Raw genomic sequence first — 23,115 nt, forward strand, 5'->3', positions numbered from 1 at the left:
CAGGCGTTGTAACGGTTTCGATCTCTTCTCCTCCCTGACAGATGCTGTCAGGGAGGAGAAGAAGAGGATCGATACTGGAGCTGGGGTGATCAGTGAGTATTTCAAGTACTCACTGATCACAGGGGGGGGTCTGTGCTGGTAATCAGAACATTGATTACCAGTGCAGCCCTGGGGGGAGGGGATGCCACTAGAGCCACCAGGGATGCCCACCCATGACTACCAGGGATGCCCACCATGGCCACCAGGGATGGCAAACAGCCTGCTAGTGGTGCCCTCCTATCAGTGCTGCTCACCAATGCCATATATCAGTGCTGCCCACCAGTGCCCGTTATTGCCATCCACCAGTGCTGTCCACCAGTGCCCATTATTTCCCACCAGTGCTGCCTATCAGTGCCCATCAGTGCCCCCCATCAGTGCCAATCAGTGCCGTCCATCAGTGCCGATCAGTGCCACCTATCAGTGCCCATCAGTGCCGCCGATCAGTGCCCATCAGTGCTGCCTATCAGTGCCCATCAGTGCTGCCTATCAGTGCCCACCAATGCTACATATCAGTGCTATCTATCAGTGCCACATATCAGTGCCCATCAGTGCTGCATATCAGTGCTACCTATAAGTGCCCATCAGTGCTGCATATCAGTGCCACCCCATCAGTGCCACCCCATCAGTGCCACCCAATCAGTGTCTTCTCATCAGTGCCTGTCAGTGCGGCGTCATCAGTGCTCATCAGTGCAGGAAAAAACTTATCTATTCACAAAATTTTATAACCTAAACAAAAAAACTTTTTTTTTTTTTTCAAACTTTTCGGTCTTTTTTTATTTGTGCACCAAAAAAGAAAAAACCTGGCAGTGATCAAATACCACCAAAAGAGAGCTCTATTTGTGGGGAAAAATTGACACAAATTTGGTTTAGGTACAATGTTGCATGACCGTGCAATTGTCATTCAAAATGCAACAGCGCTAAAAGATGAAAATTGGTCTGGGAAGGAAGGGGGTTTAAGTGCCCAGTATTGAGGTAGTTAAGAATGGTCAAACATTCTCATAGACACACTCCTAAACCTTGTGGACAGCCTTCCTAGAAGAGTTGAAGCTGTTATAGCTGCAAAAGGGCGGGCCAACTCAATATTAAACCCTACGGACTAAGACTGGGGCGCCAATAAATGTGTGCGTGTAAAGCAGGGGTCCCAATACTTTTGGCAATATAGTGTATATACAGTATCTTACAAAAGTGAGTACACCCCTCACATTTTTGTAAATATTTTATTCTATGTTTTCATGTGACAACACTGAAGAAATGACACTTTGCTACAATGTAAAGTAGTGAGTGTACAGCTTGTATAACAGTGTACATTTGCTGTCCCCTCAAAATAACTCAACACACAGCCATTAATGTCTAAACTGCTGGCAACAAAAGTTAGTACACCCGTAAGTGAAAATGTCCAAATTGTGCCCAATTAGCCATTTTCCCTCCCCAATGTAATGTGACTCGTTAGTGTTACAAGGTCTCAGGTGTGAATGGGGGAGCAGGTGTGTTCAATTTGGTGTGATCGCTCTCACTCTCTCATACTGGTCACTGGAAGTTCAACATGGCACCTCATGGCAAAGAACTCTCTGAGGATCTGAAAAAAAGAATTGTTGCACTACATAAAGATGGCCTAGGCTATAAAAAGATTGCCAAGACCCTGAAACTGAGCTGCAGCATGGTGGCCAAGACCATACAGTGGTTTAACAGGACAAATTCCACTCAAAACAGGCCTCGTCATGGTGAACCAAAGAAGCTGAGTGCACGTGCTCAGCGTCATATCCAAAAGTTGTCTTTGGGAAATAGACGTATGAGTGCTGTCAGCACTGCTGCAGAGGTTGGAGGGGTGGGGGGGTCAGCCTATCAGTGCTCAGACCATACGCCGCACACTGCATCAAATTGGTCAGAATGGCTGTCGTCCCAGAAGGAAGCCTCTTCTAAAGAATGCACAACAAAGCCCGCAAACAGTTTGCTGAAGACAAGCAGACTAAGGACATGGATTACTGGAACCATGTCCCGTGGTCTGATGAGACCAAGATAAACGTATTTAGTACAGATGGTGTCAAGCGTGCGTGGCAGCAACCAGGTGAGGAGTACAAAGACAAGTGTGTCTTGCCTACAGTCAAGCATGGTGGTGGGGGTGTCATGGTCTGGGGCTGCATGAGCTACAGTTCATTGAGGGAACCATGAATGCCAACATGTACTGTGACATACTGAAGCAGAGCATGATCCCCTCCCTTCGGAGACTAGGCCTCTGGGCAGCATTCCAACATGAGAACGACCCCAAACACACCTCCAAGATGACCGCTGCCTTGCTAAAGAAGCTGAGGGTAAAGGTGATGGAATGGCCAAGCATGTCTCCAGACCTAAACCCTATTGAGCATCTGTGGGGCATCCTCAGATGGAAAGTGGATGAACGCAAGGCCTCTAACATCCACCAGCTCAGTGATGTAGTCATGGAGGAGTGGAAGAGGACTCCAGTGGCAATCTGTGAAGCTCTGGTGAACTCCATGCCCAAGAGGGTTCAGGCAGTGCTTGAAAATAATGGTGGCAACACAAAATATTGATACTTTGGGCCCAATTAGACATTTTCACTTAGGGGTGTACTCATTTGAGTTGCCAGCAGTTTAGACATTAATGGCTGTGTGTTGAGTTATTTTGAGGGGACAACAAATTTACACTGTTATACAAGCTGTACACTCACTACTTTACATTGTAGCAAAGTGTCATTTCTTCAGTGTTGTCACATGAAAAGATAAAAAAAATATTTACAAAAATGTGAGGGGTGTACTCACTTTTGTGAGATACTGTATATTTATTGCCGATACTAGTTTTACAGTGGTTTTCTTTGCATGTAGATTTCCCCCCACTCAGGAGACCTCCATTTGTCGGGAAAAAAAAAAAATATAGCATATACAATTGCTTCACAAGCCATGTGCTGTAAAAGAAAAACATTGGATGGTCAAAGTTTTTTGTTTCGTGCTTCACAATACAAGCTGGGTCAGACTCATCATCTTATATCTTTCAAGGGGCAGATTCAAGTGAACTCATTAGTGCCCACCAGTGCAGCCTAACATTGTTCATCAGTGCTACCTATCAGTGCCGCATCATCAGTGCCCATCAGTGTCACCTATTAGTGCCTCCTCATCAGTGCCCACCAGTGCAGCCTATTTGTGCCCATCAGACCTACCTATGGGCATATCAGTGCTGTCTACAAGTGCCCATCAGTGCTGCCTATTAGTGCCCATCAGTGCAGCCTCATTAGCACACATCAATAAAGGAGAAAAATAATCTGTTTGCAAACGTTTTTTTTCTTTTTCAAAAATGTTTGTTCTTTTTTAGTTTGTTTAGCAAGAATTAAAAAAACCCAGTGTTGATTAAATACCACCAGAAAAAAAGTTCTATTTGTGAGAAAAAAAAATGATAAAAATTTCATATGGGTACAGTGCTGCAGGACCATGCCATTGTCATTCAAAGACAGCGCTGAAAGCTTAACCACTAGCCGACTGCTCACAGTGATATTACTGCGGCAGGTTGGCTCCCCTGGGTCCAGCTACGTACACCTATGTCGCTGGACTCCTAGTGGTCTTGGCGGCACGTGCGCCGCCGGAGGCTCGCTCCCGCTGTGTTCAGACAGAGCGGGAGTCGGGCCGAAGAAGGAGAGGCGACGATCATCGCCTCTCTTCCCTGATTGTCAGGGAAAGTGTGAGAAGACCCGCCTGCTTATGTAAACAAAGCAGGCGGATCTTCTCAGTGACAGATCACAGGATTCAGTATAGCTAAACCTGCGATCTCTGTCTGTGTCACAGAACCCCCTCCCCCCACACACGTCAGTAACCATGAGGCATACATTTAACCCTTTGATCACCCATAGGGTTAACCCCTTCCCTGCCAGTGTCATGATTACAGTAACAGTGAATATTTTTAGCACTGATTACTGTAGTAATGTCACTGGTACCCCCAAAAGTGTCAAAAATGTCAGTTAGGGGTCCGATCTGGCTGCCGCGATGTCGCAGTCTCGCAAAAAAAAAAAAACAATAAAAATTACATAAATCTTTGCCGTAGTTAGTAAACGCGATAACTTTTGCATAGTTAGTAAATGCGACAACTTTTTCCAATCAAAATATGCTTATTGCAATTTTTTTACCAAAAATATGTAGCAGAAAACAAATTGGCCTAAAATGTTAAAAAATTTAGATTTTTTATTTTTTTGTTGGGAATGTTGTTATATAACAGAATGTGAAAAATATTGTTTTTTTTCAAAATTGTTGCTCTTTTTTTGTTTATAGCGAAAAAATTAAAAATCGCACAGGTGATCAAATACCACCAAAAGAAAGCTCTATTTGTGGGGAAAAAAGGGGATAAATTTTGTTTGGGTACAGCGCTGATTGACCGCGTAATTGTCTGTTAAAGTAACGCAGTGCCGAATCGCAAACTAGGGCCTGGTCAGGAAGGGGGTAAAATCTTCCGGTCTTAAAGTGGTTAAAATTGGCTTGGGCAGGAAGAGGGTAAAAGTGGCCAGTAGGCAAGTGAATAAACAGCTATTTCTTTAGAGCAACAAAAGGTAGGAATTTGCCAAAATCTCTGCCATGTACATTGATCACCCAGATCACAAGTGCAGTTACCCCTTAATTAGAAACAGAATAAATACTGCTGGCAAAGTGGGATATTGGGATACTCAAAAATATATAATAAATAATACATATTTGTTCAACAGCCACAAAACCACTTTGGACGCCACCAGTCAATTTGCAGAGGATGGCTGTGGGGCTGCACAAAATGTTCTCAGTGCTTACACTTTCAAAGATGGGACCCAATGTGTGGGAACGGTAACAAGCCTGCTTTAGCTATATTATGTTTCTACAGCTTCAGAACAACCAAGAAAAGGAAGAACAGCTGGGAGAAATTGTGCGAGCCTGTGAGAAAATGTGTGCGGAGAGAAGTGAGCTGCATGAAGAACTTAGTGAAATGGTGAGTTGGATGGCATGCAGACACTTCCTATGTACATGAGAAGAAAGCTAAGGGTAGTGTGTACTTAGCTGGCCATGCACTCTTAGATGTTGACACTAAAGCATCTCTTGGGTTTAAATAAATGAATTGTTTTAGTCCCGGTTCACACTGGGGTGATGTGGGAAACCCTGCGATTCAGTGCCGGTTCCTGCATCACACAGTGGTTCACATCGAGATCTGCAAACCGCTGGGGGTATCAATATAAAGTTAATGACACCCTAAAAATGGTTCGCGGGTCGCAGTGCGAACTGTCAAATGGTGCAAGAATTGGATAACATAGGCTTAAACACCTATGTAATCCGATTCCAGTGTGGACCAAAAAAAGGGTCCTGCACCATTTTGGTGCGAAAAGGGCCGTCTTTAAGGCAGGGCAAAAGGGGTAGCTGCCCTGGGCCCCATCATTGTTGTGGGGCCCAAAGCAGCTGCCCCATATGTGCCAACTATCCCAGTTTAAATTCCCTTGTCTCTTGAAGATTTAGTCCCATGCTGTATCCCGATATCTCATTGTGAAGTTCTGTTACAAATGCTGCCCAGCTCTGCCCCGTTACCTTGTGCAGACTCACCTGCAGACCCAGTTTACATGTAAATAACCTGCAATGATATGTAAATCACGTGGCATTAATATGTAAAAAGCCACGGACCAACTGCATTGATATGTTCTGTAAATAGAGGCAGCATTCATATGTATATCATGACCCCCTGAGGTCATATCCACCTTCACTTCTGTTGAATGCTGCCCACTGGTGAGGTAAAGGGGCATGCTTGAAAGTCCAGCCTACAACTGTGGTACTTAAGCCTACCAAAGGTAGGCTCTGCAAAGGTAAGCAAATTAGAGGTGGAACCCTTTTTCAAAATACCATGGTGGCACAGGACCGTGAATTTTGGTGGATGTGACGCACATCTCAACAGATGCGTGAGGGTGTCATTAGCAATTAATGCCACTGCTGTGTACCAGCTAAAGGGCAGCTTGTTTCTGTGGTGTCAGGAAATCAATTTTGCATGCGTTCCTGAAATGTGAATGCAGGCTAAATGTGTAAATCTTCTCATTACATTGGGGCTTGGTGTACAATCCTTCCATTTACACTAGTCGCTAGTGTAAATATCCCCCTTACCTTGGTTGTCAGTGTAATTTCTTCATTACATTGGTGAATGGTGATCAGTGTACATTTCCCTTTACATTGGTGGTGAGTACAGAATTGCCTTTACATTGGTGGTCAGTGTAAACCCCCCCTAACATTGATGGTCAGTGAAGAAGTGTCACCCTACATTGGTGGTCAGTACTAATCTCCTCAACAATGGTTGTCAGTGTAAACTCCCCCTTACATGGAGGTCATTGTATATCCCCCCTTACACTGGTGGTTGGTGTAACTGCTCCTATTACTTTGGTGTCAGTGTAGAAATCCCTCTTTATATTTGTCGGTTACATTGTGGTCAGTGCAAATTGCCCTTCACATTGGAGGTCAGTGTAGAAGCCCCCCTCACATTGGAGGTCAGTGTAGAAGCCCCCCTCACATTGGAGGTCAGTGTAGAATCCCCCACTATATACTTGCCAAAGATTTCCAGCTTTGCTTTACATGATTCAGAATTTGCCACAGTGTACTGCCTCCTGACTAATCCCATCCCCCCACCACTGCCACTGATCCCATCTACCCCTCAGCATTGCCACTGATCACCCCCTTTCCCCAGCAATGCCACTGATCCCAGGAGTCCTAGTATCCCTAGGAGTTTTCTATCTATTGATGGGTCTCCTCACCTCCCCAGTCCATGGTGTGCAGGCAAGCAACCAATCAGTGAGCAGTAATGATGTGCACTAACCTCTTGCACCCAATCATTGAGTGGTAAGGATATGCAGTAACCTCTAGCAACCAATCAGTGAGCAGTAATAATGTGCAGTAACCTTTATCAACCAAACAGTGATTGGTAAGGGTGTCCAGTAACCTCCAGTAACCAATCAGTGAACAGTATTATTGTACAGTAATCTCTAGAAACCAATCAACAAACAGTAGTCATGTGCTGTAACCTCTAGCAAATAAACAGTGAGCCATAATGTGTGCTGTAACCTCTAGCAGCCTGTCAGTGCCAACCAATCACAATTGCTGCCTGATCTGATTCAGTAAACTGTTTTTGAGTCTAGCTGCTATTTATTGTATGTCTCAGAGCAGGTGGAGAGTGAAATCGCATGGGGGGCCCAAGAAAATGTTTGCCCAGGGTCCCATAAATATTTAAGACGGCAATTTCAGCCAAACGGTTTGTATGGCTGAATTTGCATTGTACAGACATCACAAGTGATCTGCACAGCAGTGCGGTGCGAATCACATGCAATGTCTGTGATTACACAAGTGTGAACCAAGCCTAAGACTGGCCCCAGGATTTCAAAACTTGTCTTTACATTTTATGAAGTTGAACAGTCAAAATTTTGCTATTTATTACATCTAAATGATTAACACATACCTAAATATAGAAAATTTTAAATATATGTCCCCCTTTATCAAGAAAGGGTAGTCTGGAAACCACACTCTTTAGAGAGCAAAACAAGTCTTTATTGTGCCATCATATTAAAAGGGAAGGTTTGGGGTTAATAAAAAAAAAAAAAAAACATACCCACTGCCATACTGCAGTATTCTTGTGACAATTAAGTTGCCTCATGCCAGTTCTCGTGTCCGAGAGCTGACATGACTGCTGATCAGTACACTCTCAGGGCTGCTCACAGTGGCAGCCAGTCATTGCACCCTGCTTTGCTCATCCAGTGCTCACTGGAGCAACAGGCTGGGCAGGGATGTGCTGATAGGTGGAGTAAAATGTCAGTCAGGCAGCTGGGTGAATCCTGACAATATTGTCGTGGTTTCTTCTTGAAAGTGGCTCAGCTTTGCAATTGCCCACTCTGGGTTACGGGTAGGCCCAGATTTAGACCTTGGGGGGCCCGGGGTACTTCAGGTTCTGGGGTCCCCTCATACAGAGTTGATTTACATTCTCAATAACAAAGAGAAAAGGATACCCTCATTGTAGAAGGACTATTTCAAATTGGCAATATAGACAAATGTGCTCCAACTTCTGTAGAAAAACAATCTTTATTGTATCAAATATTAAGAACACATGTTGAAAACATGCGGCTGGAAATAGGGTACAGTAATCACAGCATGAGTGTATGAACATGACCTTCATATCTTCATAGGGCAAAAACAGAGCTACATAGACATCCGACGCGTTTCAAATACTGTAGTATTATATATCTTCTTCAGGGATGCTCTTATGTAGAGAGAAGAAAGATGTTCATGCTATATAATGATGTACAGAGCCGCAGATAGATGGATTAAAAGCAAAAGTGAGGCTGCAAAGCTGTCTTTCAGTAAACACCACAGGGGGTGCAGTGGGCTAGTTAGGCCGAAGCAAAAGGCTAGCTGGGGTGCTGAAAATGCTGGAATCTTTACATACGACTCTCATAAAGAGAAAAATCTGATTCTGGGGCAGTGGCGGCTGGTGCTCCATGGGTCAGTGTAAGAAAAGGGGGAACTGCTTGCTGCGGCGACAGCCTGATCTCTCCATCTCCTCCGCCGTCGTTTCTCCTCCCGGCCAATTGGGTCTTCGGACTCCTGGCCAATGAAGGTCTTAGGATTCCCTGCCAATGCGGTCTCTGAACCCGCTTCCTGATGGCCAGGAGGAGAAACAGCAAGACATTAGCCAATAATAATTTGCTAATGTCACAACTGTGTGGGCTCAGGGTGCCATATAGAGGGTCCCAAAATCAGCAAAAGGCAGCACTTTCAGGCATTCTAGGGTCAAAATTGTGCATCTAACTTCCTGACTACCTATTACATTTTTGGAGGCCCTGGAGCACCAGGACAGTAGATACACCCACAAAATTACCACATTTTGGAGAATAAACACCCCAAGGTATATTTAACAGGCAAGGTGGGTCTTTTTAAAGACTTCATTATATTGCCCAGGTTTTTGGAAAATGAAGACAGAAAATTAACATTTTTTATACAAAGGTGACAATTTATGAAGATATTTCTCACATGCTGCATACTTAGAATTACACCCCGAAACTATTCTACTACTCCTGACATTTCACCATGTGGTCTGATTATGTATCAGACATTGTATTTTGTGTATCACACAGATCAACCAATTGTTTCAAAATCAATGTACAGTAATGATCACCTCTATATGAGTGGCCAGGGAAATAGTGTAGTGTAGCATCACCTATAGCAGTCCAAGTTCCTAAAAGCCAAGTAAGCCTAGCCTACTGGTAAATAACTGCCCCCAGGAATGCCATGGCTAGACTGAAAAAGTCTGACACGTGATATCAGAAGGAGTAGCAGAATGTGTTTTGGGGTGTAAATCTAAGTATGCTAATAATGTGCGTTTGAAATATTTTATTAATTGACAACATTTTCTTTATCTTTCCTGTATTTTCCAAAAACTTGTGGCAAAAAAAACAACATTTTCAAAAGACTCACTATGCCTTTCAGAAAATACCTTGGGTTGTTTGCTTTCCAAAATGGGGTTATTTTGTGGGGGTTTCCACTGTCCTGGTGCTTCAGGGCCTCCAAAAATGTGTTAGGTAATCAAGGAATTAAATACGTAATTTATGCTCCGTAAAAGACCAAAAGGTGCTCCTTGGATATTGGGCCCCCTCTATGCATCTGGACTGTGAAAAAAGTCTAACACATGTGGTATCCCCATACTTGGGAGGCATTGCAGAATATGTTTTGTGGTGTAATGCTAAGCATGCCTATGCTGTGTGTGAGAAATAACTTGTTAAAATGGCAACTTAGTGAAAAAATTTAATATTTTATTTCTTAATTTTCCCAAAAATTTTGCCAAAAAAAACTCACCATGCCTCTTACTAAATACCTTGGACTGTCTACTTTCCAAAAAGGGGGGCATTTGGGGGTATTTGTACCATCCTGGAATTTCAGGGCTTCAAGAAATGAGATAAGCAGTCAGTACATCAAGTGCTGCATGAGTAATTGTCTAAAAATTGGCCTGGGCAGGAAGGGTGTGAAAGTGTCCAATATTGAGGTGGTTAAAGCAGTCTATCACTTATCTCTGTAAAGTAAATAATCCTCAGATTCACAACAGAAGCAAAAGTCATCCATGTTGTTCTTTCATCAGCTCAGAAGTACGGACCCAGTAGTCTTCCAGTCTTCTAATCTCTAATGTAAATGCAGCAGGGGACTACCCGTTAAAAAAATGCTATGAAATACTTAAACCTATGAAATTTGAGGATTAATTGCTCAAATGTGCTTTTTGCTACAGGGGTCAGCGAGGTCTTGTTTTTAAGTTAATTTGCTGCTTTTTAGGAAAACTGTATGTAAATACTTGAATGGTCATGGCTTAGCCACAGATTCACTTCAACATAATAATAAACCATCAGGGGTTTTTAGCTTTACATAATAAGCACAATAAAATAAACATTCCCCCTATTTGATAAAATTCTTACCCCAGCACTTATAGTTTATAAGTGTTATAAAGTGTTACAGTTAAAGTTACTGTTAAAGTTATACAGTGTTGTTTGCTTCTGCTCTCTCAGTGTCGCATCCCTGTACTTCAATTCACCACAGGAAAAAGTCGACAATGCAACCTCTAGTTAGGAGAAGGGGGGAGTTCCTTGCCATCCTAAGCTATGTTGCTGGTGGGTTTCTATTGATACGCACAATGTAGGGAAACACATCTGTAGTCCCTGCATGCAAGGGTGGCTCTATAGGAGGCTGCCAGTGAAAGGAGCTACCCTGAAACAGGTAACCTGGGGCAGTGCTCACGGCACCAGCTTTAACAGGAGCATCAGCAAGGATAAAACGATAATGAAGCTGCCTACTCCATGATTAAATCAGCAGCTGAAAATGCTTAAAATAACTTTATTATCGCTTTAGGTTCACAAAAGGCATCTCCCACTGCACGTAAGAACACATTTTGATTGAATCATTACACAATTGTTTCCTGTGTAGGGATCTGGCATTTACCTTCAGACAACACAGAAAAAGCATATGACGGTAGTTCCATAAATCTAATTTAATGGTTAAATATAGACATGTTCACTACAGAAAAATTTGTTTTGTTTCCTTTTTGTTTCATTCTTTTTTTTTTTTTTGCCTATTGGATCATTCATTATGATAGGCATTCTTTACTTCGGATCATTTGTAACTTCGAATGCATTCGTATTCATTCCATACTGTGACGGTGTTCACCATCACTGGAATTTAAGGACAGATGGGTGATGGTTTGGATTGCTTCATATTTGTCAGCAAGGTCTCCATGTAGAAATATTGAGATTTGTTCCCATTTGCCATGAGGTCTCTGACCAGGAAGTACAACTCCTAATATGGTCATTCCAGGAAGTTCAATGAGGAGACTGACTGTCTAACAATTTTGCTTTTGTCTGAGGTGGCTTTCCATTCACCTATTGTCGGGTGTGCTAATGAACTCACCTGTTGCCTGCTAAGGGATGTATTAACACTCAGAGTAATGTGTATTGGGGGCTCGTTATGGAACCATTGTTCTGTGTCTGGCTATTGTGTACATTGATTGTCCCCTGGGGGCTTCTGTCTCATTACACATAACAGTCCTTCTACTCAAGCTATCTGACCAATCCCTGCTGACTCATTTTCAAGCCCTCATTTGCATGGCTAAGGAGGACCTGAAGGAGAACAGCATGTACTGTGCAATTGACCAATGCGAAAGCGGTTGTTGGGGGCAGGATGTTCCAAATTCTGTATAAAAGTGTGCTGTGTATTTCTAACAAATGGTCTTCCTGTTTGAACTTACAAACAGCCTGCCTGGTGTTTGTTCTAAAGGATTCCGAACGGCACATAGCTGTAGTTCGGATCCCGGAGCCTTGGTTGACCGAACCATCAGACGTTGCGATCTGCAAGCTGACTCACTAGAAACAGAGGAGTGTCGGGAGAGCGGAAGCGAGCGAGCAAGTGTCTCGTTACACATACCATTCATTTAGATACCGCATTCGTTAGTTTGGATAATCCGTAACTTCAGATGCATTCGTATTTGTTCTGTTCCATTCGTTTAGATGCAGTATTTGCTACTTTGGATGAATTCATATCCATTCCTGTCCATTTGTTTAGATGCAGTATTCGTTACTTCAGATAACTCGTAACTTCGGATGCATTCGTATTCGTTATGCTCCATTTGTTTAGGTGCGGCATTCGTTACTTCAGATAATTCGTAACTTCGGATGCATTAGTATTCGTTATGTTCCATTTGTTTAGGTGCGGCATTCGTTACTTCAGATAACTCGTAACTTCAGATGCATTCGTATTCGTTATGTTCCATTTGTTTAGGTGTGGCATTCGTTACTTCAGATAATTCATAACTTGGGATGCATTTGTTTAGATACAGCATTCGTTTCTTCAGGCCTGGCCCCTTCGTTCATTCGGACATTGGTGGTTGTATTCGTAATCAACAAATCCAACAAAACAGTGCCACCAGCCCACCACACCCTGTCTGGACTCTGGATGGAATACAGTCTCACACAGAAAAACACCCAAGGGAATAAGGGACAAGCTCATTGGTCAAAAATAACTTACTAACACTGCCCATCTGAAAATGAAATGAATCCGAATATATTTAAAAGAAATACAAATGCATTCATCAATTCCTTCTTTGAATTCAGCGATAACGAAATAATGGAAAAGAACGAAAATATGAAAACAAAATAATCGATTCGTTAAACCCATAGGTTGAATCAATTTTCATTCTTTCTGATTTTCATTCTTTCGTTCTGACAATTCGTTTTTGTACACATTCGACAAAAGAGTCTTTCATTCATTCAGATTCAAGTTTCAAATGTTACGAGTAGCCCTTCCTCAAATATTTATGAAAACCATAAAAAAAAAAAATATTTTAAAGTTCATATGGCAAAAACAGAAGCCAAGAGTACAGTTCTCAGTACTTATTAAGGGTAAAGCACGGGGGGGGGGGCGATTAGCTGCACCAGATATTAATATAAATTACAATGCTATAACACTAACATGAATGATAGAATGGACAAACACAAAGAGTGATAAAAGATGGGTGAAGAAAGAAAGCGCATTAGGTGGAACACAATTAGATACGAATATATGGATCCCTCCAAGGTATTGATGAAATAACCACAAATGTTTTTAAAGTTTGGGATATAATTTACAGTACAGCCATGCAAAATGGGAATAGAACTCACCACTAATTTCACTTGCGGGCAGTGGCAGCTGCTGCTCCATGGGCCGGGGGGGGGGGGGGGGGAGGGGCGTCAGACGGACCAACACTTCTCTCTGTGATAAATGAAGCTGTGAGCAATGAAATCACTGTAAGTCAATATCCCCCAGGATTCCTAAAGTCTGAAACTAGGATATGTGCTTACACAGAGCTGTTTTCTTCCTGTGAAATGTAATAGTCCAATATTGTAAGTTTGCACTTTTTCCTTTTAGAAACTTCTAGAAGTAATGGTTACAGTGAAAATAAACCAAGCCAGCCATATCACTATGAAAGCTATTGTCTAGAGCTGCATGTTTATTCAGAGATATTAGAGTCAGATGCTATAAGTCATATCTATCCTCAGGTCGAGTACCCGCTGGTGCTAAGGGCCCCCTCGGACCACACCGGGCCACACACCATACCCACCCCGCCAGCACACTCACCCTGCCTGGACATGTAGAGGGAGGGCAGGCAGCAGCAGCAACAGCGGCGACTTCGGCTTCTTCCCCCTCAGTCTTCTGCGTCTCCTCCCTCCTCCTCCATGGCCAATGGCATGGCTTCTCCTTTCAGCCAATCAGGAAATGGGTCTTAGGACCCACTTCCCGATTGGCCAGGAGGAGGATCCGTGTGTCATTCGCTATTGTCACACAACTGGGTGGGCTTGGGCGCAGTACTCTGCGCCCCGAGCCCATCCTTTTTTTTTTTTTTTTTTTTTTTTTTAGCTTATTAGAGCCTCTGGCTCTAATCACATGCTAAAAAAAAAAAAAAAAAGCCCCATTGAACTCCATGCGTCCGGGGCCCTGCATGTAGATTAGGGGGCCGGATGCATGGATATGCGGGGCGGTGCCCCTGCGCCCCCAATGCACCAGCCACCACTGCTTGCGGGAACAATTTTTTTTTTTACCCGGAAACGGGGCACTATTTGGGAAATGGATTAAATATACACAGATAAAAGATGTAACAAAAAAAAAAGACAAAATGTGTTCATATCAGGAATTGAGACAAAAAAGAGAATTGATGTGATTGGATGAATGGAGATATTTGCAACTAAAACATTTTGTGATAAATCTGCCACAACCAATTACCTAGATCCGAGGAAAACTTAAATCCAATAGAACTATGTATTTCACAGATTAAACTGAAACATAATATATCCCGGATCTGTAAAATTTTAACGAAGTTGGAAGGACCAAAAATGCCTCCATTTATCGAAAAATGGGAAATAGAGTTAGAGTCATGTATAAAGGAGCAACAACTGAGTAAAGTACTGAGGGCTGTACATGGGCTGCCGATTGAAATGGATACGGTAGAAATGAACTATAAATGCTTGGCAAGATAGATGGTACATGACACCTGATAAGGTGTCAAAATATCAGCCAGCAAAATCTCCCTTATGCTGGAGAAGCTGCAATCAAGTAGGCACCATGGCACATCTTTGGTGGAAATGTACGAAGATACGGGAATACTGGCAGGAGTCACAGCAAATATATAAGGAAAATGTTGACGACCCCTGGTCCTGTTGCTTTCATAATATAAGCACAGCTAAAAAACATAAAAAGTACAGTAGTCCCTTATTTAATAAATGCTGGAGGGAGTAATATAAAAAAAAATGGTAAGATCCAGGAAAACCCACTATCAGAGAATGGTTTAAAAGGATTGATTATATATATATATATATATATATATATATATATATATATATATATATATATATATATATAAAATATATATATATAAATATATAATGGAATTTCTCTTCCGTTCTTTAAAGGACACAGCTCCTGATCTTCTTAACTATCGGGTTATATCTCCCCCTACAGGAGTAGGACACTAGAAAGAAAAAAAAGTCTGACTACGCCTATGGGCAGTCCCAGCAGGTATACTCCCTCTCTCTGCTATAGGTACTCAGTTTTTTTCTGCCTAGTCAGGAGTAAGGACCTAGTTCCTTGCTAGAATCTCTGGTCCTGACAATTTTTTCTTTTTGGATATCATTTTTTTTTTCTCCTGGATTTTTTCCTGTGAGATCTACAATCAACTGCCAGATTGGGCTGGATAATCTGGATCCAGTGGTCACTCCAGTCTGGCCAGTGCACGCGCAGACCCCTAGTTCTGTACTAGTTTGGCTGCGACATAGCCCCACTGGACAGGGGGCTGGCCTGCGAGTTAAAACGCATTGCAAGGTCGCATACAATCGTGTCTTGTGTCGCAGCATTTCTCCTGGCCGACAGCCCCCCCCCATTTTGATGGAGAGGAGGTTCCTGGTTCCCGCCTGGTTCCTGGTATGGTAACTAACTGTCCCCCCTCTCCCCCTGGAGGGTTTGTGGGTGGACGCAGGCCCCACAGTGGGACAGTCAGACCCATGGGTTCCATTTTTTCCCATTAGGCATCCCCCTCATCGGTCTGGTGGTCTGTGTGGGCCATCTCGTCCTCCCTCTGCCCACCCCCTTTACTGACGCAGGAGCCACCGCCTAGGGTGGGGGCAGGGTGCTGTGCTGGTGATGGGGGCAGGGGGTGCGCCGGCGACTGGGCAATCGGCTGTGGGAGGGGGTGAGGGGGCTCCTGACAGGCCCCCCCCCCCTCCTGCCTGTGCCATTTTCTGAGGTCTAGGGATCCCTCCTGGGAATGAAAGAGTCCCTGATAGGGTGGCTTCGTTCTTCAGCGATTTGGCTGGGCATATCCTCCCTCCCCTTGTATTGGACAGTGGTCACCACGGATGCTAGTCTATTCTCATAGCTGAGCTCCTCCATGCCTCTTATTAGTTTGGTTGCCCTTCTCTGCACTTTCTCCAGTTCCCTGATATCCTTTTTAAGAACTGGTGCCCAAAACTGAACTGCATATTCCAGGTCTTACTATTGATTTGCACAGGGGCAAAATGATATCTCTCTCTCTCTCTGGAGTCCATGCCTCTGTTAATACAAAAAAGGACTTTGCTTGCCTTGAAAACCGCAGCTTGACATTAGGTGCCATTATTAAGCTTATGATCTACCAGAACACCCAGATCCTTCTCCACCATTGGCTTCCCCAGTTGTACTCCCCCTAGTATGTACTGTATGCTGCATGCATATTCTTAGCTCCCAAGTGCATAACTTTACATTTATCAACATTAAACCTAATTTTCCACATAGTCGCCCACTTTTAGTATATGCCCTGCCGAAGCGTGGGCGAATATTGGTGTATGTGACTAAATATGTGGATATGGTATTCACCTTGAAAGAACAGTAACCTTTTTAATTAAAAACTGGAGCTGTATAATGTTCCAGCACATTAGAGATATGCTAGTCTTTGTTACAGGAAGCTGTGCTAGAAAAGTCAGTTTGACATGTCAGTGGTGTAAGTTATCACAGAACAAGGAGAATGCAGCACTGGTGATGAGGACGAGGCAATAAAACACTGAGACAGGAAGTGTGTGGGAAGAGAGTGAAGATAGAAAGAGCAGTGTGAGATAAAGGTAGGTGGTAATATCGTGTCTTAAGAACACGAAATGCAGAGAGTGGGAGAGGGACACAGAGGTGAAACGATCACTATTTGAGCGCAAAGCACATAATGCCTTGTTGCAGCGGGAAGTAAAGCTGTGAAGAAAGCGTGAGGGGAATATGGGAAGTTGACAGTTATGTAGTGCATGGAAATTACACTGAAAGACTGTAAATCAATAATAGAAACATAAAAAGGTGACATTTAAAATTGTTATAAGCAAAAGTCTTAGGGCCCTTTCGCATCGAACGTAGTTGGATGGATACTGCACTGCATGCCAACTTCATAGACCGCCCAAAATCAAGGTAATCCTATGGGCATAGTTCACAAAATTGCAGCGAAGTTCAAGTTGAATTATAGGCAAAACTTATTTTTTCATTTTGGATAGCATAAGGAAGGGTTATAACCCCTGTCAGATTGTTTTTCCCCATCTCTGTCCCATTGCGGAGATTTTCCTTCACTTCCTGTCCCATAGCCAAACAGGAAGTGAGAGGAAATCTCTGCAACTTAAAATGAAAATTTGACATCCGCTTGCTCTAAGTAACCTGAAAAAAGAATTGGATAATCACAATTTTTTTTTTTCATTTACTTACCTTGTTTTTGAAGAAAATATACTTACCTTCCTTCCACTTCCTCCCTCTGCGGCCGCAGCCCGCGCCGTGACTTCCTGCTTGCATTGACTCCTGGGAGCCGAACGCAATCGTCACTTCTCGTCACTTCCCGTTCAGGTGCATTATTTCCTGCTGGACAGCTTCTGGGGATGACGTGCCTGCACCGGAAGTGGTGAGCGGGGCCGGTGCAGGGCATTCTGGGAATCCGACGTCAACGGAGGACACCGAAGAGGACGCTCCGGCTTCAGCTGCCCACACCTGAGATGGCAGCGCTGGACAAGACATTTTCAAGGTAAGTATTTCTTCTAAAAGGTAAGTGAAACAGGGGACTATTCAGAGGCTATCATTGCTGAAATGCACTAGCTCTGACTGTCCCGGGGGTATTTTTATCGAAAAAAAAATTTTGAGGCTGGAACTCTACTTTAAGGAAAATCCTTGGGGACCCCCAGGTCACCAGAACTAGTGTCCTCCAACTTTTAAGGGACAACCTAAAATTTTGGATTTCCTTTTACTTTCAATGATAATGGTAAACAGGACAAATAGAGAGGATGAATCTCCCTAATGGGGGCACAGACGGCAATGACAACTGACAGGCGTTCTAAGCCTTCGCCACTCTGTGCATAACTAAAAAAAAAAAAAAATTGCCTTTAGTTATATTTTTAAAAAAGTAGAGCATGCAGCATTTTTTTGCACTGCAAATGCAGGGAATGCACTTCAAATGCACTGCACTGCACCTCTTTAAGCCAAGAAAGCCAAGCCAAAAAGCGTATTAAAAAATGTACTGCAAACATCGTGCTAAACACAGCACAAAACACATGCAAAACGCACTCAAGTGCACATCAAGCGTGCTTCAAATGCATGTAACATGCAGTCATAAACGCGCAGTTATATGCAGTTTCTGGTGTGAATAGGCCCTTTCATACTGAACGCAGTTGGATACAGTTGGCTGCATTTTGTACTGCACTCCAACTTCATAGACAGCCCAAAATCAAGGTAATCCTTTGGGCATAGTTCACATCATTGCAGTGTAGTTCAGCGCAGTTAAAAATTAGAGCATGTTGCATTTTTCTGCACTGCAAATGCAGGGAATGCGCTAACAAACATGCTTCAAACGCACCGCACCCCTTTAACCACTTTAGCCCCGGAAGATTTGGCTGCTTAAAGACCAGGCCCTATTTTGCGATTCGGCACTGCATGACTTTAACGGACAATTGCGTGGTCGTGGGACGCTGTACCAAAATGAAATTGAAGTCCTTTTTTTCCCACAAACAGAGCTGTCTTTTGGTGGTATTTGATCACCTGTGCGATTTTTATTTTTTTGCGCTACAAATTAAAAAAGAGCGACAATTTTGAAAAAAATAACAATATTTTTCACATTTTTTATATGAAATTCTCAAAAAAAATGTAAAAATCAAAATTTTTTAACATTTTAGGCCGATTTTGTTTTCTGCTACATATTTTTGGTAAAAAAAAATCACACTAAGCGTATTTTGGTTGGTGTGCGCAAAAGTTATTGCGTTTACTAACTACGGGAAAGATTTGTCATTTTTATTGTTTTTTTTTTTTTTAACTAGTAATGGCGGCGATCTGCGATTTTTTTTTTTTTTTGTGGGACTGCGACATTGTGGCGGAACGATTGGACCCTTGACTGACATTTTTAACACTTTTGGGAGTACCAGTGACATTACAACAGTAATCAGTGCTATAAATATGCACTGTTACTGTAAAAATTACACTGGCAGGGAAGGGGTTAACTTTATTGGTGCTCAAGGGGTTAAGTGTGTCTCTAGGGGTGTGATTCTAACTATCAGGGGGCGTGGCTTGTTAGATCATCACAGTGACATGCGATCCTATATAGCAGGATTGCATAGCCTCAGTGATGATCTAAGGGAGAATGACAGGCGGCTGTGTTTACATCAGCCGTCTGTCTTTCTTCCTCTCCTGAGGGAGATCGCGAGTGGCCGGCGGACATCGGAGCCGCCGTTCACACGTGCGGGGATGTCAGTGAATGAGCCAGGGCGGGAGCGCACCACCGGCGGCGCGCGCTTCCCCCTACAGGCTCGTGGGCGAGTGACGTACCAGTAGGTCACTTTGCCTGTAGGAGGCTGACTGCCACAGTATATAGTCGTGCGGCAGTTGGCAAGTGGTTAAGCCAAGAAAGCCAAGCCCAAAAACCGTATAGAAAAATGCACTACAAACACCATGCTAAACGCAGTAAAAAACGCGTGCAAAACTCATTCAAGTGTGCGTCACGCATGCTTCAAATGCATGTAAACATGCAGTCAAAAACACGCAGGTATGTGCAGTTTCTGGTGTGAATAGGCCCTTAGGGCCCTTTCACACTGAACGCAGTTGGATACATTTTAAACTGCACTCCAACTGCATAGGCAGCCCAAAATCAAGGTAAACCTATGGGCATAGTTCACATCATTTCAGGAAAACTTCTGTTGTATGATAGCCTAGCCAACGACAATCGTTTTAACCACTTGCCGACCGCTCACTGAGCTGCTACTGCGGCAAAGTGGCTCGTTAAGGTCTGGCGACGTAGACCTACGTCATTAGACTCTCCCCCCTCTCTGCGGCGCGCGCGCGCCGCCTGAGGCTCGCTCCCGCTGTATTCAGACACAGCGAGAGTCGGGCCAGGGGAGGAGAGGCGGTGATCACCGCCGCTCTTCCCCGATCGTCAGGGATCAAGTGAGGAAATCTGCCACTTGTGTAAACAAAGTGGGCGGATCTCCTCTGTGACAGACAGTGACAGATTACAGGATTCAGCATAGCTGAACCTGCGATCTCTGTCTGTGTCACACAGTTCCCTCCCCCCACACACGTCAGTAAGCATGAGGCATATATTTAACCCCTTGATCACCAACAGTGTTAACCCCTTCCCTGCCAGTGTCATTATTACAGTAACAGTGCATATGTATAGCACTGATTACTGTAGTAATGTCACTGGTACCCCCAAAAGTGTCAAAAATGTCAGTTAGGGGTCCGATCTGTCTGCTGCAATGTCGCAGTCCCGCTAACAATCGCAGATCGCTGCCATTACTAGTAAAAAAAAAGATAAACAATAAAAATGACAGAAATCTTTCCCGTAGTTAGTAAACGCGATAACTTTTGTGCAAACCAATCAAAATACGCTTATTGTGATTTTTTTTTAACAAAAATATGTAGCAGAATACAAATTGGCCTAAAATGTTAAAAAATTTTGATTTTTAAATTTTTTGGGGGGAATGTTATATATCAGAATGTAAAAAATATTGTTTATTTTTTCAAAATTTTCGCTCTTTTTTTCAAAAATTTAAAATCGCACAGGTGATCAAATACCACCAAAAGATAGCTCTATTTGTGGGGGAAAAATAAGGACATAAATTTAATTTGGGTACAGCGTCGCACGACCGCGCAATTGTCCGTTAAAATAACGCAGTGCCGAATCGCAAAATATAGCCTGGTCAGGAAGGGGGTAAAATCTTCCGGTCTTAAAGCGGTTAAAAATACGCTCATTGAGAATTTTTTCTTCAAAGACATGTAGCTAAATACATTTTGGCCTAAATATATGACAAAAATTGAATATATTGGATATTTTTTAACTGTCAAAGTAGAAAATGTCAATTTTTTCGCAAAATTTTCGCTATTTTTTTATTAATATCGCAAAAAATGAAAAGCGTAGAGGTGATAAAATACCGCCAAAAGGAAGCTCTGTTTGTGGGAAAAAAAAGGACGTAAATTCTGTTTGGGTACAGCGTTGCATGACCGCGCAATTGTCAGTTAAAGTCGCGCAGTGCCAAGTTGCAAAAAGTGGCCTGGACGTAAAGCAGGGAAATACTCCGGTGGTAAAGTGGTTAATCAGTACAGTATGTGTCTGCTAAAAATCGATCGACAAAGACCGCGCATGATCAGAAACACTAAAATAGCACGGAAAAAGCCTGGCTGCCATTGTTTTTGTTTTGCACCATCTCATATGTAGCTACGCATCCAGGAAGCTTTTCCAGAATTGTACGTCATAAATCCTACGTTTAGTACGCATTGTTGAATTCGATGTTAGCATCATGCAACAAAATACGAACAATAAGTCGTCCGATTATCTGAATGTGTGTATGAGGCATTAGGCTCTGTTCACACCAATGCATTTTTTTCATGAATTTTTGCAGAAACGCAGGACATTATTTTTAACATTGGTTCCTATAGAACACCTCATCAATGCATTTTTGTGCCTGTGCGTTTTTTGGAAAGGGTCAGGGACTTTTTTTAAATGCAAAACGCTGCTTTTTTTGTTTCACTAGACTTGGAAAAGCAGCAGAAATGCATGGAGTGCGTTTTTAGCGCATTTTTGTACATTTTGCATTATTTAACCACTTACCAACCACCCGCTGTCGATTTACGTCGGTATTTTGACATTAAATACCTGGGTTATGGCAGCAGATAACCCAGGTGTTTTTCTAAAACGGCAGGCGGTCCTCTTTCAGATAAGGGTGGTCCTAGCAATGGATTCACCACTTGATCACCTTTAGGGTGCAGCAGAAGAGGTGCGCCCTCCCGCCTCTTCCCAGTCGTTTTCCCCGCTTACCGGACCCGCTGGCAGCAGGGAAAATGATCTGGCCTTGGAGGACCGGAGCGACGTCAAACGTCGTCTCCTAGCAACAAATTTAACCACTTTACCACCGGAGGATTTTGCTGTCTTACGTCCAGGCCACTTTTTGCGATTCGGCACTGTGCGAATTTAACTGACAATTGCGCGGTCGTGCGACGCCGTACCCAAACAAAATTTACGTCCTTTTTTTTCCCACAAACAGAGCTTTCTTTTGGTGGTATTTGATCACCTGTGCGATTTTTACTTTTTGCGCTATAAACAAAAAAAGAGCGTAAATTTTGAAAAAATAACAATGTTTTTCACATTTTTTTATATGAAATTCCCCCCCAAAAAAAGTAAAAATCAAAATTTTTTTAAATTTTTTCCCAATTTGTTTTCTGCTACATATGTTTGGTAAAAAAAGTCACAATACGCATATTTTGATTGGTTTGCGCAAAAGTTATTGCGTTTAACTAAGGGAAAGATTTCTGTCGTTTTTGGTGTGGTTTTTTTTTTAACGAGTAATGGCAGCGATCTGCGATTTTTTTTTTTTTTTTTTTGCCCGGACTGCAACATTGCAGCGGACAGATCGGACCCTTGACTGACATTTTTGACACTTTTGGGGGTACCAGTGACATTACTACAGTAATCAGTGCTATAAATATGCACTGTTACTGTAAAAATAACACTGGCAGGGAAGGGGTTAATTTTTATTGGAGAGGGAGGGGTTAATGTATGCCTGGTGCTTACTGACATGTGTGGGGGGAGGGGACTGAGGGACACAGGGACAGATCGCAGGTTGAGCTATGCTGAATCCTGCAATCTGACCCTGTCTGTCACTTAGGAGTCACTTGTGTAAACAAAGCGGGCGGATCTCCAGACTCGATTCCCCTACGATCGGGGAAGAGCGGCGGCGATCACCGCCGCCCCTCCCCTGGCCCGACTCCCGCTGTGACTGAAAACAGCGGGAGGGAGCCCCCGGCGGCGCCCACTAGGGGAGGAGTCCAGCGACGTAGGTCTACGTCGCTGGACGGGAACGAGCCACTTTGCCGCAGTACAGTCAACGTGACCGGTCGGCAAGTGGTTAAAGCGGAGTTCCACACTAGAGAATTTTTTTTTTTGCTAAAAATACCCCCAGGACAGTCAGGGCTAGTGCATTTAAGCAATGATAGCCTCTGAACTGCCCCCTGTTTCACTTACGTTTTAGAAGAAATACTTACCTTGAAAATGTCTTGTCCAGAGCTGCCA

General features: G+C 43.2%; 1 protein-coding gene across 1 annotated transcript in view; it reads left to right on the forward strand.

The window, feature by feature from the left end:
* Positions 1–23,115, forward strand: part of TBKBP1 (TBK1 binding protein 1) — a 267,510-nt gene that overhangs the window by 54,166 nt on the left and 190,229 nt on the right. The window contains exon 3 of the mRNA XM_082271866.1: positions 4,885–4,989. Within this exon, the coding sequence (XP_082127992.1) occupies positions 4,885–4,989 (105 nt within the window). The remainder of the gene's footprint in view (positions 1–4,884; positions 4,990–23,115) is intronic.

This window comes from Pelophylax lessonae (assembly GCF_965119305.1).
Source record: "Pelophylax lessonae genome assembly, chromosome: 11".
Classification (NCBI taxonomy): domain Eukaryota; kingdom Metazoa; phylum Chordata; class Amphibia; order Anura; family Ranidae; genus Pelophylax; species Pelophylax lessonae.